At 45.2% G+C, this 16,485-nt stretch overlaps 5 protein-coding genes across 5 annotated transcripts; 3 read left to right on the top strand and 2 right to left on the bottom strand. All coding sequences in view use genetic code 12, as the record gives it.

Moving 5' to 3' along the window:
• Positions 1-1,334: 1,334 nt before the first annotated feature.
• Positions 1,335-2,696, top strand: CXQ87_002704 (uncharacterized protein; the record flags this gene model as incomplete). Its single annotated transcript, XM_025481200.1, has 1 exon — positions 1,335-2,696. One exon carries the CDS (start codon positions 1,335-1,337, stop codon positions 2,694-2,696), a length of 1,362 nt encoding a protein of 453 aa, XP_025335500.1.
• A 274-nt stretch (positions 2,697-2,970) lies between these two features.
• On the top strand, positions 2,971-4,083 carry CXQ87_002703 (uncharacterized protein; the record flags this gene model as incomplete). Its single annotated transcript, XM_025481199.1, has 1 exon — positions 2,971-4,083. The coding sequence occupies one exon, from the start codon at positions 2,971-2,973 to the stop codon at positions 4,081-4,083; it is 1,113 nt and encodes a 370-aa protein (XP_025335499.1).
• Positions 4,084-4,543: 460 nt separating this feature from the next.
• On the bottom strand, positions 4,544-6,404 carry NUP82 (linker nucleoporin; the record flags this gene model as incomplete). The annotated part of the gene is made up of 3 exons (XM_025481198.1): positions 4,544-4,909; positions 4,945-5,777; positions 5,807-6,404. 3 exons carry the CDS (start codon positions 6,402-6,404, stop codon positions 4,544-4,546), a joined length of 1,797 nt encoding a protein of 598 aa, XP_025335498.1.
• Positions 6,405-7,171: 767 nt separating this feature from the next.
• On the bottom strand, positions 7,172-9,562 carry CXQ87_002701 (uncharacterized protein; the record flags this gene model as incomplete). Its single annotated transcript, XM_025481197.1, has 1 exon — positions 7,172-9,562. The coding sequence occupies one exon, from the start codon at positions 9,560-9,562 to the stop codon at positions 7,172-7,174; it is 2,391 nt and encodes a 796-aa protein (XP_025335497.1).
• A 414-nt stretch (positions 9,563-9,976) lies between these two features.
• NAM2 (leucine--tRNA ligase) lies at positions 9,977-16,479 on the top strand (the record flags this gene model as incomplete). Its single annotated transcript, XM_025481196.1, has 4 exons — positions 9,977-11,089; positions 11,486-13,579; positions 13,676-14,791; positions 14,866-16,479. 4 exons carry the CDS (start codon positions 9,977-9,979, stop codon positions 16,477-16,479), a joined length of 5,937 nt encoding a protein of 1,978 aa, XP_025335496.1.
• Between the last annotated feature and the right edge of the window lie 6 nt (positions 16,480-16,485).

Below are 16,485 nucleotides of genomic sequence, written 5' to 3'. Positions count from 1 at the left end.
ATGTCTCGGCAGAAAATTTTCGACACTCTTTCGAACTTTGTAAAACTATGCTGAATGTGTTGCGCGGAGATCAGATCATGACTTGTCCATCGACAATAATACCCTGATGAATGAACTTTAGTTGACTCAGCAAGTCAAATATAATTCTAGTCGACTGATTGTAGCCAATAAACTCCTGAGAGAGTGAAACTCAGATTTGGGATATCCTAAAGGATGTGGTGTCTTCCAATATGATCGGGGTGTCCGGGTGCGAGATGCGATGAATCTGGGGCATGTACTTTTTCAATGCAGTTAGCACTCTGTGATGCTACCGACACCAGATGTGGCGGCTGATGATAGGGTCTATGAACCAGCAGAGGATTCCTTTCTTCTATTAGACTGCTTTGAAGAGAACCTTGAGAAATTGCAACTGGAATTCAAGAACCCAGTTGTATGCGAGATTGGCTCTGGATCTGGGGTCGTAACGGCCTTCCTCAAGATGCACGTCTTCCCACTGGCCCTCTATTTGGCAACCGATCTCAATCCCACCGCTTGCTCCACTATAATAGCAACAGTTCAAAAAAATGAGCCAAGTGAGAAAGAGGGTGTAGTCACAGCCCTACAAATGAGTCTAGCCTCAGGTATACGACATAGATCGATTGATATATTGGTGTTCAATCCGCCCTATGTTCCCGCAGAAGATGTACCAGATGTACCAAAAGCTGAAGATGATTATACTTGGCTCGATTTGGCGCTCCTAGGTGGTCCAGATGGAATGGTCGTCACATGGCAGCTCCTAGACAGATTAGACGAGCACTTAGCTATTGGTGGGGTTGCATATATTCTATTTTGCGCTAGAAACAAGCCCGATGAAGTTGCAAAGACAATGAGGAGTAGAGGCTGGCTAGTGGAGACAGTCATTCATAGAAAAGCTGGTTGGGAGGTTTTAAGTGTTCTTCTGTTTCGCAGAGGCACGGATAATGTAACTTAATTTAATAAAAGATAGGCTTTGAAGCAAGATTTCTTTGTAAAATGATTTTCTTTCACACATTGTGTATTCACATTTGAAGGGTTTAGGTGTATTTTCGATAAAAAGTGTAATTTCGCAGCCATTTTACTGAACTGGAGTGATTATTGATTTGAGAAAATATATACTGATTGAGGCAAGTTTAACTAATCCGAACTTCTGTAAGTAATTTCAATTGCCCGATCATGATATTTTATTTTTTGAGGGCTATTGCTCTAGAATGGCATCCTCATGGGTGGATCGGTGCTCATCCATCTCACAGTATTAACGCATCGCGGAAAATCAAGTACATCAAAATAACCAACTCCACTAAACCCACACCGAACTAATGTCAAGACCCACGAAATGGGGAGGCCAAAAGAGCCGTCAGGTTCAATTTGGCGACGAAAAGCTTGACACAATCATCACAGGCCATCTAACCCAGGAGCAAGTGGATGCTTATCAGAGATTCTTCAGAGTTGAAGAGATACTGCACTACTTACGTCGTGGAGGACGCAGCGGGAGAACCTTCCTAGATCTCCTCCCCCTGAGTAAGACTCAAAACTTCAAGAGAGATCCATCACCACCTCCACAATATGATCTGAATGGTAACAGGACTAATACTCGGGAGAGACGTATAAGAGAGCTGCTCGAGAAGGAGAGAGATGTGCTTGTCGAGCTTGCCGTCACAACAATCAAAAACTACGATCCACCAGTGGACTATCGTAGGCCTGAAAAGACCAGCGAGAAGCTTTACATACCAGCCAAGGACTACCCGGACATTAACTTTGTTGGTCTCTTGATTGGGCCTCGAGGAAACACCTTACGCCAGCTTTCCGAAAAGAGTGGAGCCAAGTTAGAAATCAGAGGCAAAGGATCGGTTAAAGATGGTAAAAGCATAACAGACGCCCGTGGTGGCGCCCCAGCAGAAGATGACTTGCATGTTCTAATATCTGCAGACAAGGGTTCCAAGATTCAAAAGGCCATCCGGCTCACGAACGAAGTGATGGAGACGGCTATCCTGTCTCCTGAGGGCCAAAATGATTTGAAGAGAGGCCAACTCCGAGAATTGGCCGTACTCAACGGTACCCTTCGAGAGACCAAACCATACGTGCCTCCTGAAGTGCTCAACAAGAAGCCACCTATCAGAGATATTACACTGGTTGTTTGTCGTATTTGTGGAAAAGTGGGACACTATTCGAGAGACTGTGTTCTCAGGAATGGAAATGGGGAGAACTCACCGACAGGCAGCTTCACACAAAGCCCCAGCCCAGGCTTCGACAAAGTCCGAGACTCGCCTCATGGGGAAAGGGATTCTTATGTTCCAAAATTGCATAGTCCTAGGCCGGATAAAAGACCCATTGAGGAAGCTGTACCCCCTTGGAAACGTCAAAAACCAGGCACAGACTCCTACATTGGATCTCTGGGTCTCCCACCACCTCCTACAGTTACAGCACCACAACCTCCACCTCCACCAGGACTTCAGCCTCCACCACCCCCTGCATCTCAAAACCCACCTCCACCGGGTTTGACGAAACCACCACCACCTCCAAATTTATCGCAGGCACCACCACCACCTACTCAGGCCCCTCCACCTCCAGGACAAGCACCTCCGCCACCTGCTCCACCTGCAAATTCTACAGCACCACCACCTCCGCCACCTCCATCGAATGGCACACCACCACCACCACCACCTCCTCCCTCGAAATAATGGTCGGTTAGTGCGTCCTGTAGCTTGTCACTACATCAGGACTTCAGACTTGTCTTTCCAAATTAGCTTACTTAGATCAATTGAGACCGAAAATTTTTTATGAGAGCAACATGGCCAAGCGCATATTCTCCCATCTGAGACCTTGGTCGAATCCGGTTTTCGCAGAAGAACCCCATGCGCATGTCACCTGTCAAGCTGCGAAGCTTATGTCCAGTTCACGGAACTTCCCCTATCTCGACTTAATCACAGGTTCTTCCCTAATAAGATCTCGAAAATGTTACCATCATTGTCACTTGTCTATGGCTTGATAACTTTGCCCGCTAAGTTATTTTATCTCACATTGCAGTTCTTTACAGTGGGAACTGTCTTCACCAACCCCACAGCTAAGAAGTCGTTGGTCAAGACCTTGCACAATGGTCTCTGTCAGCACATGGGCCGCTCCATACGGGTCCAAGATTTGCAATTGGTTCACATCCCCGTGTCCAAACTCTTAGGAATGATGTCTAGGACACTTGGAAGATTGCCCGGCTACAATGAACAATATTCGGACAAGGAAGAGTTTGCCTGTGAAAGCCGCTGGCTCACCAAGAATATCACACTGAAGTCTTCACCAATTATCCTTTATTTCCACGGAGGCTGCTTTGCAATCCTGATGCTGGACAACCAGGCTCAAGGCATGGCCAACTTATACGATGCCTACAAATTGAGATACGGCGACGACCTTTCCATCCTCATTGCCGATTATTCATTGGTCTCAGAAGGTTGCACCTACCCTTGCCAGTACAACGAGGCAACTAGCCTCTATGAAAAGCTAGTCTATGAAGGCTACACTAACATCGTGTTAATGGGTGACTCCGCCGGCGGTAACCTTGTCCTTAATGTGCTCAGCTATCTTCATGAAAAGAGCAACCATCACGAGGTTATGTGGCCTGTGGCCGCGATCGGCATTTCTCCATACCTCAACGTCTCAAAACAGGAGTTCAAGGGCAGTTTCAAAAAGTTTAACAAACTTGACTTCTTCAACTATGATATGACAAGCTACTTTGGCAATCTATACATTGGGGGAGATGAGTTTTTGAACGATTCTCCCATTGTGAACATCGAACTCAATGCTGATAAAGTAGACTGGAAAGATATCCCAGTGATCAAAAATGGAGACCTTCTCATTCAATTTGGTGACCATGAGGTTCTAACAGACGAGATTCTCAGGTGGTGCGAGAGAGCTGAACTCACCAGCCGCCATCCAGAAAACATTGCTATTGACATCGATGGTACTCACATTGGGTTTTTCGTTACCGAGAGTGTCGCATATGGAAGTATCGAGAACTGGCTGAACCAGTACTGCGCCAATTCGGTACTTACATTTTTGAAATCTAAGCTTAAGTAAAAGTGGTATGTATTATACTTCCACCAATGCATCAACACGTTCAACGTCTGCTTGTAATCTCTCCTTTGCGACTTCAATAATCTTGCCCTGTCTATGCATATGCTGGACAACATTATGAAGGTTGTTATATAGCAGTAGCTCTTTCATACTGCCTTCGAGATCAGGTGTGTCATCTTTCTTCTGGCAAGCTTCCCGGATGATGCTATCAAGTTTCTTTACCTGTTGCTCCAAGGATGCTTTTTCGGGGAGCCCTTTATTATCTCTCTTGTTAAATCGTTCAACTCGTGCATCCATGCTTTCTCCTTATGCGAGATGGGTAAGCTTGCAAATCTCTTGCTATCTTCGAATCTTTTGATTATTTTTGACTCGATGTCATTACCTCGCTTTAAGAGATGCTTCTGACGCGCAAGAAGCTCTTCTATGCGCTTTGTATACATCGGTATGCGCTGCTTGAAGTCTTCTATTGGCTTATCCCATCAAGAAGAGAGCTGTGCATCAAGTTACGCTTCTGCTGTACCTCGAGTTTGCCAACAAGCGCAATGATGAATTTTGAAAGTTGATGAATGTGAGCCCGAGTAACATCTGAGATTTTTGACAATGCAATAAGATCCTCTGCATTCCTTGTTTTAGACGAGAAGGTCGTTTGAGCGTTGCTGGGGTACTTCAACATGCGTTTGAGTTCATTTGCAGAGATACCAATGTCGTGCACTGTCTTTGCGTCGAAGTTGGCTTGGACTTGAGCTGGGTCCTCTTCGCCTCCACCGGCTTCATCGTCCAGTCCATCTTCAGGATAGACTTGTGCAACAACAATCTCGCCCCTAGAGACCTCATGAATAAATAGGGATCAGAAGGATCTCCGACGTCATGAATTAGGGCTATTGCTGTAAGGGGCTTCTCGACAGAGAAAGTCGTCTTTACCGAATAGAATTCAGCAACACCTAGAGGAAAGCCATCCTCTAATTCCCCAAACCATTGCAGGCAATCAACAACCTGAACTTTGTCTTTAACACATAGCAAGATACGTCCAAACGTTTGTGCTATGACAGATGCGGCGCCAGGCGATTTCTTCTTATAATGCTCCACAGATAGTGATGTGAGTTTCTGATGCAGAAGAATGAAGTCCTGACACTTGACCTTCAATTCGTAAATTTCCCATGCTTTCGAGTAGTCAACAAATTGACTGTTTGTGCTAGCCTCATCATCCAGCTCATCATCAGATGCGAATGCTAGGCCAAACCCTTTCTTAGGTTTGACATACTTATCATTATCCTTCTTGGCCTGCAGTGAGGCTGTATATTGCGGAGCATCTGGCCTTGGAATATCGAATGCGCTGGACATCACTAGAGGTGATAGTTGTGCCAAGTACGTCATCTCAAATTGGGACTCAGAATCATGGTGGGCGATGATCACCGATGCTGCAGTATTCGTGTCTAGCGATGTGAGCAGCGAGTTTGCAGCGACCTGGGCGTATGGTCCCGAAATCAAGGGATCCATCGGCAAGTGTTTCAACCGAAGCACTTTGAAAGGATCCGACGAATTCAACAAAGGGCTTTCGATTTGATTCTGAAGATCCAAACCAAAGTTGAGCTGCACTAACAAGTCGTTGTTGGAGGGATGGCCAGCAATCACTCTAGGAGGGAACTTCCCCTCTACCATGCTGACTAGTTCCTGAGTCTCGGACACGAACAGGTCAACTGCAGACTTAGAAGCCCCAAATGGAAACCAGGGTATATAAGTGGAAAGAGTGAATAGATATATCCGGAAGCGGAGCTGTAATAAAGTGACAAGGAGCCAGAAAGACTGAGAGCAGAACCAAACGCGATGGAGATGGGAGTTTCACGAAGCGCTAGATCCTCCAACTTCTCGTCAAATTTGGCCTTCGTCGTTGACTTGATGATGTCGAACAGTTGCAATCTCTCTTTCGTCAAAACCACTAGATCAGTAGCCGAGTAACTTGCAGGATGCCACGAAACTGACTGTACATCACTTGAAAGATTAATGACAAACTTAAGTGGTTCCCAGGGTTGGTTTGGATCCAAAAATGGGATACGCTTCAAACAGACAACAATGATACACCTGCGACAAATAAGAGCCAACAAACTATGGGTATGATTGAGTTGGATGCTGTTGATGCGGTGTGAATCGCCTAGATTCAAAAGCTTGAAGTTGTGAGCTGGCGATGTCAAATCCATGGCTATAACAGTATCACCAGATGCAAAGAACAATTGCTCATTATCTTTGACAACAACATTTGTGGAGAAGTCTGCAAACGGGATCTTAAACGCACTACTCTGTGCGAGGGAATCAGCAAATGCTGGCATGTTGAACTAGATGTTATCCTACATCACCGATGGACTATGAAGCTGTTGTACAACATGCAGGACACACAGATCACTACTATAGAATAACCTATCACTTCAGCAGAGTAAATTTCAAATGATTTCGTGAATTTAGAAATTCGCTTGCTCGTAATGAGATGGTTTAAAGATCTCATCCATCGAAAATCATACTCTGCTGGTATTCACCGCACAGACCTTCGTGGTGCAAACGCCAGGACCAAGATTGCAAGGGCTCCTCAAGTCAATTGAGTGCTTCTTTCTTGATAAACGTAGTTTCACAAAAAATGTGCTTCTTTGAGACTTGAGTGTGTTCTGTTTTCTTCGAGCTACCGAAGCTCCGCTCGACTCGTTGGTGTTGACTGAATGAGCAGGTGATTCAGTGGCGGCCTTTTTCCACGGCCACCACGACCTGAGCTTATCTCGCTTCCTTGGTGAAGTGTTGTTTCTTTCAGTGGATTCACTGCTGATGTTCTGAGGTGACGGTGATTGCAGCAGCTGAGCTATCGCATAAGTCTGGTTTGCCTTGGAGCCCATAATGGACCACCAATCGACAGGGCTGCCTTCGGATTGAGAACTGCCACATGGATGCAGCATGGTTGTTACTTGTACTTGGGACCAGTTGTTGATGTGTGGAAAAAGCGTGGCAGGGGCTGTAGTTGAAGCTAACGGTTTTTTGCAGCCAATTCGCACAGACTGATTTCTTACACCGCCTTACGAACATACTCATTAACATACAAAAGGGTAATTTCTCAATTTGCTGCCTCGACTGGGCAATCGCGTACTTGCCTTTTTCTGCCAGCATGCATGTTGGCTGGTATCGAAATCTCTTCGATCTGCTGGGAAGCCTTTTGCATTCTGCGGTTCGTGCGTGCTAACCGCCTGATCACAGCCATTGACTCCCTTTGACTTTCTGCTCGACCTTTTTTCTCCATTCTAAGAGCCTCAAGGGTTTCCGCATACTCACGGGAAACTTGACGGCTTGATTCAACGAGAGCTGTTGTCAATTCAGTGAGACTGGTCTGGTTATCCTTGCTGAAGACCATGATGCGATTGACCTCGTAGTAGAGCTGCGCATTTGCTGAGGCGGCCTCCCTAGCAAGGAAGGGAGCCATTGCTTCGTACGTGCTTTTGAGAAGCTTTTTCATTGTTTCCACAGTGAAGTTATTGGACCACTTCATCGTCTCGAACCCATCAAAGCAAGTGTGGAAGTTGGCTCTTCTTGTCTTGACTTCCTTCTTGAGCTGAAGAACTTCAGCATTGAGGTCAAAAACTTTTTGTTCGAGCAGCTTTTTCTCTAACTCTTTATTCTCAAGCTCCTTGGAAGACTGAGCGGCTTCCTGCTGTTGCTTGTCGAAGAGATTTCGTAATTGTTTCAGGGCCTCCAAATTTTTGCTCTCGACCTCTTTGAGCTCTTTTGATCCATCATCCACCTTGCGTTGGAGGCTTTCAAGAGATTGCAAGAAGGATTCTCTTTCCAAGCTAAGCTCTTCCACCCGTGTCTCGAAGTTTAACCTCTCGGTCTGGCAAGCCTCAAGATCTATTTTCAACTGTAAGTTCTTTCTGGCGAGAGCCTCACTCGCTTCCTCGTACTTCTGGGCGTTGCTTTCAAAGTTCTCAATGATGCACATCTTTTCCGCAATGGTAGCATCCTTTTGACTGATGGTAGCCTTGCATTCCTTCTCAGCCGTTCCAAGTGATTCAATCTTGATAATGTAGTCTTGAAGCTTACGCTCGAGGTCGACTTTGGTTGTCCAGAGTACTTCTCGGTCTTGGTTAGTGGCATACAAGCTCTCTTTCAAGTCGTTGTTCTCACTTTTAAGGTCAATCACTCTCAAATTGTTGGCTTTCAGATCCTCCAACAGTTTGCTCTTGATCTCTTCAATCGCTTTTTTCAACAATTCATTTTCTCTGAAACTTTTGGAAAGATCTGTTTCTAGGGACTCTTTTTCCTTCAAGAGAACACCTTCCTTCCCTGTGAGCGCTTCAATGGCATGTTCTTGATCATCACACCTTTGGCTATTTTCCCTCAACTGGTTACGTAAGTCTTCAATGACCTCATTTGAAGCCTCAAGCTCTTTGGAGGACTTTTCCAAGATGTGTTCAATCTCGCCCTCCAAACGATTCTGCCTCTCAGTTTGAATAGCATTGAGCTCCTCGTACTTTGAGTTTATCTCATCAAATTGTTGCTTCCAAGCCTCCACATCGGCTTCTGCATCATTAGCCCTCTTCTTTTCTGAAGCAAGAAGAGACTGACAAAACTTGTTCTGTTGGATGCTATCTCCAATCCCGGAGTCAATACTGATTATAAGCTCACCCAAGTCATCAAAATCGAGGTTAGTGTCCGGGAAGTGTTTCTGATACAAATCAGATAGCTGCTTAATGATGTTTCTTCCGTTCTCATCACAAGAAACATAAATCGTGTGATCCCAGTCTTTCGTATCAGGCAGAACCTCAATATTTGCCATATTGGGAGAGAGACTATCATCAGAAGACGGTTCTGGCAGCTTTTCGTCTATTCTTTCATGAATTGTGAGTTCTTCGTCTCCGAGTGGTGATTCGGAACTTTTCTGTTTTGTGCCTGCTTGAACAGAGCAGGTGCCTTCTGCTGGTTTTGTTTCTTCATTTGCTTTGAACTCACAATCCTCTTCCTTGAAGATTCCTGTAAGCCGCTCTTGAACCTTACCGTGAATACCTCTCAAGTCAGCCGACTCATCAGAGTAAACCAGCGAGCTTTCTTCCTCAGATGCCCTCTTTCTGAGCCTTTTCAAAGATTCGCTTTGGTCGGCAAAGTGTACCGTTTTGCTCCGGGGCAACTTAAAGGCAGATGGCGGTTTAGATGGTGGAAGTGTGAAGCTTCTCGAACGACGGACCCGATTCTTGTCTGCGTAAGGATCAAGATCTTCAATTGTGATATCAGATGGGTCAATTCCAGAGAACAAGTCCTTCCGAAGGTCCTTCTTTTCCGTTTTGTCAGTGGAAATCTCACACTTGGTGTCAGAGGGGCCGTTGTCTTCACGATACCGCTGAAGATCTGAATCGGTTAAAGAGGTGACCCTGATAGTTGGCCCTTTGTCAAAAAACGTTTTCTCTATTTCCTTCTTCGATCTCGAGGAAGGAGGCCGGAAGATTTTCTTGAACATGGAAGAAGTGGTGGTGATTGTGGACTTTTGCAGCCTTTTCGCAGCCAAATCCATATATCCATATGTTGGCGTTTCAAGGAAGATGTGCAACATGAGGCTCAAAAAGGCAGACATACCTACAATTGAGCTACAATTGAATTCATTCAGTCAGTTCAAATTATATTGTTGCTTGCTAGACGGGATTTAGCCAGCACTAGCTGTGGAAGCAAAGCGCTTTTAAACAAGCATTATGTCATTAAAGGACATGATTTTTGCAAAACCGAAAAAGCCGACCTGATGATATCTGAATTGAGGAATTTAATCCTACCAATTCTCCTATGTTGTATCCTTCATCTTTGGAGTCTACCCTTTCGCCCTGCGTACATCTTGAGTGTCTCTCGCGTACCTCTGAAACTACTGATAGAACAGCTAGCAATGGGTAAACAGTACATCCTGACTGTGACAGCCTCCCATGCTCATGGGCTGGACATAACCGGAGTCTCTATGACCGACAAATACACAATTACCGTATCCAGTGACGGTCTAGTGGCATTTTGGGACAACAAGAAGGATGAGGTCCACAACCCTTCAGACTCTGTGGTAAAGAAGTTGATCAACGAAATTGGCATCCACCATGTGGCAGTATACGAAAATATCCCACCGGAACTGACGCAGAAGGTGGTGCTTCTAGCCTTCGCATGTTTCGATGGTTCCATCAAGTTCTACTACTACATCGATGAAGATCTCGAAACCTTCAAGGAATTGGACACGGGTTCTACTTTCAAAGCAAATTTTTGGACGCCTGGCTTCTACAAAGACCCTAAATCAAAGCAAGACATGTTCATTGTCACCAAGGCGAACGGTCTGGCTGCCGTATACGCTTTGAGCATCAAGGATGTCGAGGGCACTATAGAAATTGCCACTGAGGAACTTCTAGGGGAGCTTCACGTAACGGTAAACAATGCAGCATTCCCAAACTCCTTGGGAGTCTCTCAAGCTACAGACGGGCTCGTCGCCGTGGGGTACACTTCTGGAGATGTTGCTGTCTTCACCTTACATGGCCTCAAAGCCTTGTTCACCTTTTACTCGACAGATCTCCAGGTCGACGAGAACATTGGATCCAGCTCCGTTCCTCGTGTGCTTGAATTCTCGCCCGGTGGATCCATCCTTGCGGTTGCGAGAGATAACCAGTCTGCTGGCCTGATCACTCTTTACGATGTGGAATATGGTGAGAATGTCGGATCGTTGACTACGCTGTCACACTCCACCAAGACCACTGTCGGAGGTTTCGCTCATGATGGATGGATCATGGGTCTCGATTTCAATGCCGACGGCCTGCTTCTTGCAAGTTGCGGTTTTGACAAATGCATCAGGGTGTGGAATCTCGAGCTGCGTGAGCGTGAAGCCACTTTACAAGTGAATGTCACCGATTTAGAAAATACCGAGCACGACGACAGCATTGACAGTAGCGTTTGCAGTGGCGTCGCGTTCATCGATAGAGGTGTCAGAGCAGGTGCTGGAGGAGACTCTAACGAGGGGCTTTGTGTAGTCAGTTTTGATCGTGGAGTTCGTTGGTATAGAGAGGCAGGTGGCATCTGAGCTCACAAATAACCAGTATTAATATAGGTAATGGGTTACACGTAAAATGGTTGCAAAATAAAGTGCGTATGGGATAAACGAGCTTGGGCTCAACCTGGGCTAAGATGACAAAGTAATAGGTAGATTTTCAGATCAATAAAGACATCTGTTCAATTATGGGATTCTGAAGTTTTATAATGAATCACAGCTTTTGATGTTCGTAGGTCTGATCTACGGCATCGCTATACTCTGCACAGGATGTTTATTTACATATCTACAACATCTACATCAACCTGATTTATCACGATGCACCTGCTGGAAGATGTCTCGGAACATCTCCGAAGCTTATTTGAAAGAGGACCCCAGTCATCCGATGCGCTTGATCAATTGAGTCAATTGGCTGCACTGGATGGTCTCTCAGAGCCTGAATTGCACATGGTGTTGGACATAGTCTTCGACTACTCATTGAGAAGCACGTTGCGTCAGACTCTCATCACCAAATGCCTCGTACCCAACGGTGAATACTTAATCCAAGTTGATACGATATCCCGAATCCTAGGTGCCGTTGGGGTCTCCGAGGTATACTTCAGAAACGGGAAGCAACTCAAACTGAAAAGACTTCCTCCTACATCGCAAAATCTACTACTAGAGTGGTTGATTTGTGCTCTGCATCTTTTCGGAAAGGCATTATTTGAGGAGCTACACAGACTTTTACCCACCCTATTCGGCTTGCTTTCCTTTGAGTATCTGAGGTCAAATATCACCACACTCATTATCCTTGCACTTTCGGAACAGCGTAAGCTGAAAGATGTCTTCACGAGTCAAAGAAAGTATGCCTTAAAGCCCTGGCATGTCAATGTGGTTCTAAGCTTATCTTCCAAGTTTCCTTTCGACCCCTCCATCAAATCCCTACTAGCCTTCATGAAACGTTTAAATCCAACCCTAGACTTGCGGGGTTCGTCAGAGTCAGGCTCTTCAGGGCTATCCAAAGCGGAAGCTGTGAAGTATCCAAACAAAGAGCTCGTGACACTTTTGAGTGCAAGGCATTCCTCATCAGATTTATGGGAGATAAAAGAGGTGAAAGACAAGGTTCAGAGAATTTTCGACTCCTTCACAACTCCTGCGTTTAAAAAGAGAAAGATAATTATTAATTCATTCAACGATTTGGACCTACTTGAATCGCCCGAAACAGAAACCATTTCGATCGGTACTGTTGAATCACTTCGAACATTGATTGATGAATTTGACAGAATCTCCATGGCGAATCCGGGGTCACTCTTCACTTTAAGTAACATAGCCAACCAGAAGTTACGGGAGTACTTCGTTGCATTTCATTTAATTTTGGCAAGCGTTGATCTGCCAATTACCAAGAAATTCATTCAAGCTGTCCAGTTTCACGCGCTCTCGCCCTCCGCATCACAGACAGCTTTCGATCAGCTATACTTGATCGGACAGTTAGGTTGCTTTGAACAACTTACGGAACCTTTTGAAGAGACTATATCTAACGGTTCAATCAAAGAGACAAGGCTATGTAAGCTTTTGAGCTTACTCCCACCAAATGATGGCCCAATTCAGACATTTATCGCTCGTCTAAATGATGAGAACCATCATGAGTACTGGAGCTCAGTATTCTTTGAGCTATCAAAGACATTTCTTAAGTGGAACGTTCTCCACAACGAGTACGGCTTCTTTCAGAATGTTTACCAATCCATACATAACATTGTTGGATCCCTCTTCTCCATTGCTGAAGTGCAATGGGGAAAATTCTCTTTACTGACGAAATTGAAATTTACGACACTCTTGCGCTCCATAAAGCAAGTAGGGTTTGCAGAGGTTCTGGCCACTATGGACTTCGGTATGCTCATCCCCAGTCCTACACTTTTCTATCAGATGATCATGTCCACAAATCCATTCATTTTGTCAGAGGCCCTAGGCTACATCGCCTTCTTACGAACACTTAAATTTGAAGAGGGAGGAGACTCATTGAAACTGAGGAACAGTCTCATCATGGATTCGATTAATCTTGTCTGGCTTGACCAGGCATTTAAAATCGAAGAAAATACGTTCAATAAGGGTATGTTCCTTGATGCAGAGTACTTAAAGAAATTAGCTGGTCTAAGCTTCTTCAGTTACTCAGATCTTATCGAGCTCAAGAATGTGGGAGGGTTATCGCATAATCCTGGGACATCGTACCTAGCGGCTGAGATTATCTGGAATCTTGAGGATGATGAGGATGAAATTACAGTGAGACATCCCGGGCCACTTTCAGAGGAATCTGTGGCCATGTTGCAACAGAATCCTGAGGTCAAATGGGTGCTGAAGAGCTACTTCGAGATCAAGGTCAACCTTCTCAACAGACTCGATAGCCTTGGATTCACAGGTCTTGGTGACCTTTTATTTTCTTCTTTACGGCCATTGGCTTCGTTACGCCAAAGAAAAAATGCCTCAGTGAACGAAGCAGTTTAAATGGTTGCAAATTAAGCGCTGCGAGCTCTTGCATTAATCCTGCACTACCGAGTAACTTTCCAACATGAGTCGCGAAGTGAACCTCTTCAGTACTCGCAGGTCTGGGGTTCTGGAAAGCTGAGAATGAAGCTTTCACTGGGTCAGCCTTTCCTTCGTGTGACTTTGCGCTCCTTTGCGTCGTCCCCGAACGCTGCGCCACAGATAAAGCTCAATGAAATAGACAAGAAATGGATGCAAATTTGGAAGGATCATCCCATTGAATACGCCAAATATTCACCCAAAAAGAACGAGCTGTATTACTGCCTCTCTATGTTCCCATATCCTTCTGGTACCCTTCATTTAGGCCATCAAAGGGTTTATACTATCAGTGACGTTATATCCAGATTCAAGCGTTTACAAGGCTACAACGTCATACATCCTATGGGTTGGGATGCTTTTGGCCTACCAGCAGAGAATGCAGCTGTCGAAAGAGGGATCAATCCTGCTGTTTGGACGGAGACGAACATTAAGAAAATGAAGGACCAGATGGAGCTTATGCTCGCTGACTTTGACTGGGAGAGAGAGGTCAACACATCTTCCCCAGAGTACTACAGATGGACACAAAAAATCTTCACTTTGCTATTCGAAAACGGATTAGCTTACAGAAAGGGTGCGGAGATCAATTGGGATCCAGTTGATCAAACAGTCTTGGCCAACGAGCAGGTTGATTCCGAAGGAAGGTCATGGAGGTCTGGAGCCAAGGTCGAGAAGAAAAACTTAGAGCAATGGTTTATTGGAATTACCAAGTACGCAAGTGCGTTACAGAAAGATCTCAAGATATTAGATCAATGGCCTGAAAAGGTGAAGGCTATGCAAAAGCATTGGATAGGCGAAAGCCATGGTGCCGAAATCACTTTCCCTAGCCTGGGAAGTTCACAGAAAGGCGTCACCGTCTTCACATCACGGCCGGACACTCTTTTTAGCGTACAATTTGTTGCAATTGCATTGAACCATCCCATTGTGCAAGAGTGCTCAGGAAGGGATCCTAAGTTGGCTGAATACATCGAACTTGCAAGTCTCGACGAGGATCCGTTGTCCAAACTGGGATATCTTTTGAAAGATGTGAAGGTCTCTTTGCCGATTAATATCGATGGTTCTGCCAGTGAAACTTTTGACGTTCCTGTCTACGTTGCACCCTATGTCTTAGGATCGTATGGTCACGGAGCTGTGATGGGTTGCCCTGCTCATGACGAGCGTGATTTCGACTTCTGGCTCTTCATCAGCCCAATACACTAATTCAGCCCACTGTTGGACCCGCTAAAGAAAGCGAAGCCGGGCAGCTTGATGGTATCTTTACTGGCAAGAACGGTAGACTCTATGATGCGTCATTATTGAAGAATGGTGTTTCCTCGCTTGGAACTTTGAAAGGAAAGACATCCAAAGAGGCTGGTCAGATGATCGTCGAAATGTTGGAGAAGTCAGGAAATGGCGGTAAATCAGTTCAATTCAAAATTAGGGATTGGCTCATCTCAAGACAGAGATATTGGGGTGCCCCAATTCCTATCATCCACTGCGACTCTTGTGGTCCAGTCCCGGTACCAGATGAAGACTTGCCCGTCTTGCTTCCCAAAATCGATGGAAAAAGCTTTGGTAGCGGCAATCCTTTGGACAAGCTCGAATCTTTCGTTAACACGACCTGTCCCTCTTGTGGGGGCCCTGGAAAACGTGATACTGACACCATGGACACCTTCATTGACTCGTCATGGTACTTTTTCAGATATCTTGATGCGCAAAATAAAGAGAAGCCCTTCGATCACAACAAGGCTACAAGTGGGATGCCAGTGGATATTTACATCGGCGGCGTCGAACACGCAATTCTACACCTTCTTTACTCGCGGTTTATCTCGAAGTTTTTGGGAGATGCGGGCTTATGGAACGGGAAGGCTTTTAATAATGAACCAATTAAGCGGTTAATTACACAAGGTATGGTTCATGGTAAGACTTACACCGACCCTGAGACTGGTAGATTTCTTAAGCCAGAAGAATTGGACATGACGAATCCCAGCAAACCAAAAATCAAAGAAAATGGTCAAACTCCCTCAGTGAGCTACGAGAAAATGTCCAAATCAAAGCACAATGGAGTTGACCCTGCTAAATGCATAGGAAAATACGGCGCAGATACCGTCAGGGCACATATTTTGTTTTCAGCTCCTGTTTCAGACGAGCTCAATTGGAATGAAGATCAGATTCAGGGGATCGAAAGATGGTTGAAAAAGGTTATGAATCTCAAGGATGAGGTAATTCGAAGCGTTGTTCATCTGGACTACAAGTCTACCGAGGGTACCGAATTCAAAGACATTGAGATTTCAGGACAGATACAACCATCGCTCACCCTTTCTGATGACGAACTAAAGGTTTACAACGATATTCGGTTCTACACTAATAGGATCGCAAAATCTGTTGATGTCGATCTCTCGCTCAACACTATTGTCTCCGATTTCATGAAAATGACCAATGCTTTACAATCTGCGGTCAAGCAAAAGACCATCAATCCTGCGGTTTTACTCGATGGATACGAGAAGTTATTGGTTGTTATGGCGTCAGTCACCCCATCTGTGGCGGAAGAGTGTTGGGAGGCTTTGAGGAAAGGAATCAACAAACCATTAGAGTCAGTATTTGCTCAATCATTTCCCACATCGCAGCCTATCGCGTCTCCCTACACCCAATTCAACATATTCGTCAACGGGAAAGCAAGGCACTTTATTAGGGCTCTTCGGACATTGTCATCCGAGCCAGAGTCTGAGGTGCTCAAGGTTGCCTTAGCGGAGGAGCAAGTCAAGAAATTCGTTGGCGACAAAGACATCAAAAAGCTCATCATCAAGGATGGGCTCATCAGCATAATTACATGTAAATAGCGGTTT

This window comes from Candidozyma duobushaemuli (assembly GCF_002926085.2).
Source record: "Candidozyma duobushaemuli strain B09383 chromosome Unknown B_B09383, whole genome shotgun sequence".
NCBI classification, from domain to species: domain Eukaryota; kingdom Fungi; phylum Ascomycota; class Pichiomycetes; order Serinales; family Metschnikowiaceae; genus Candidozyma; species Candidozyma duobushaemuli.
This window is presented reverse-complemented; position numbering and strand designations above follow the sequence as displayed.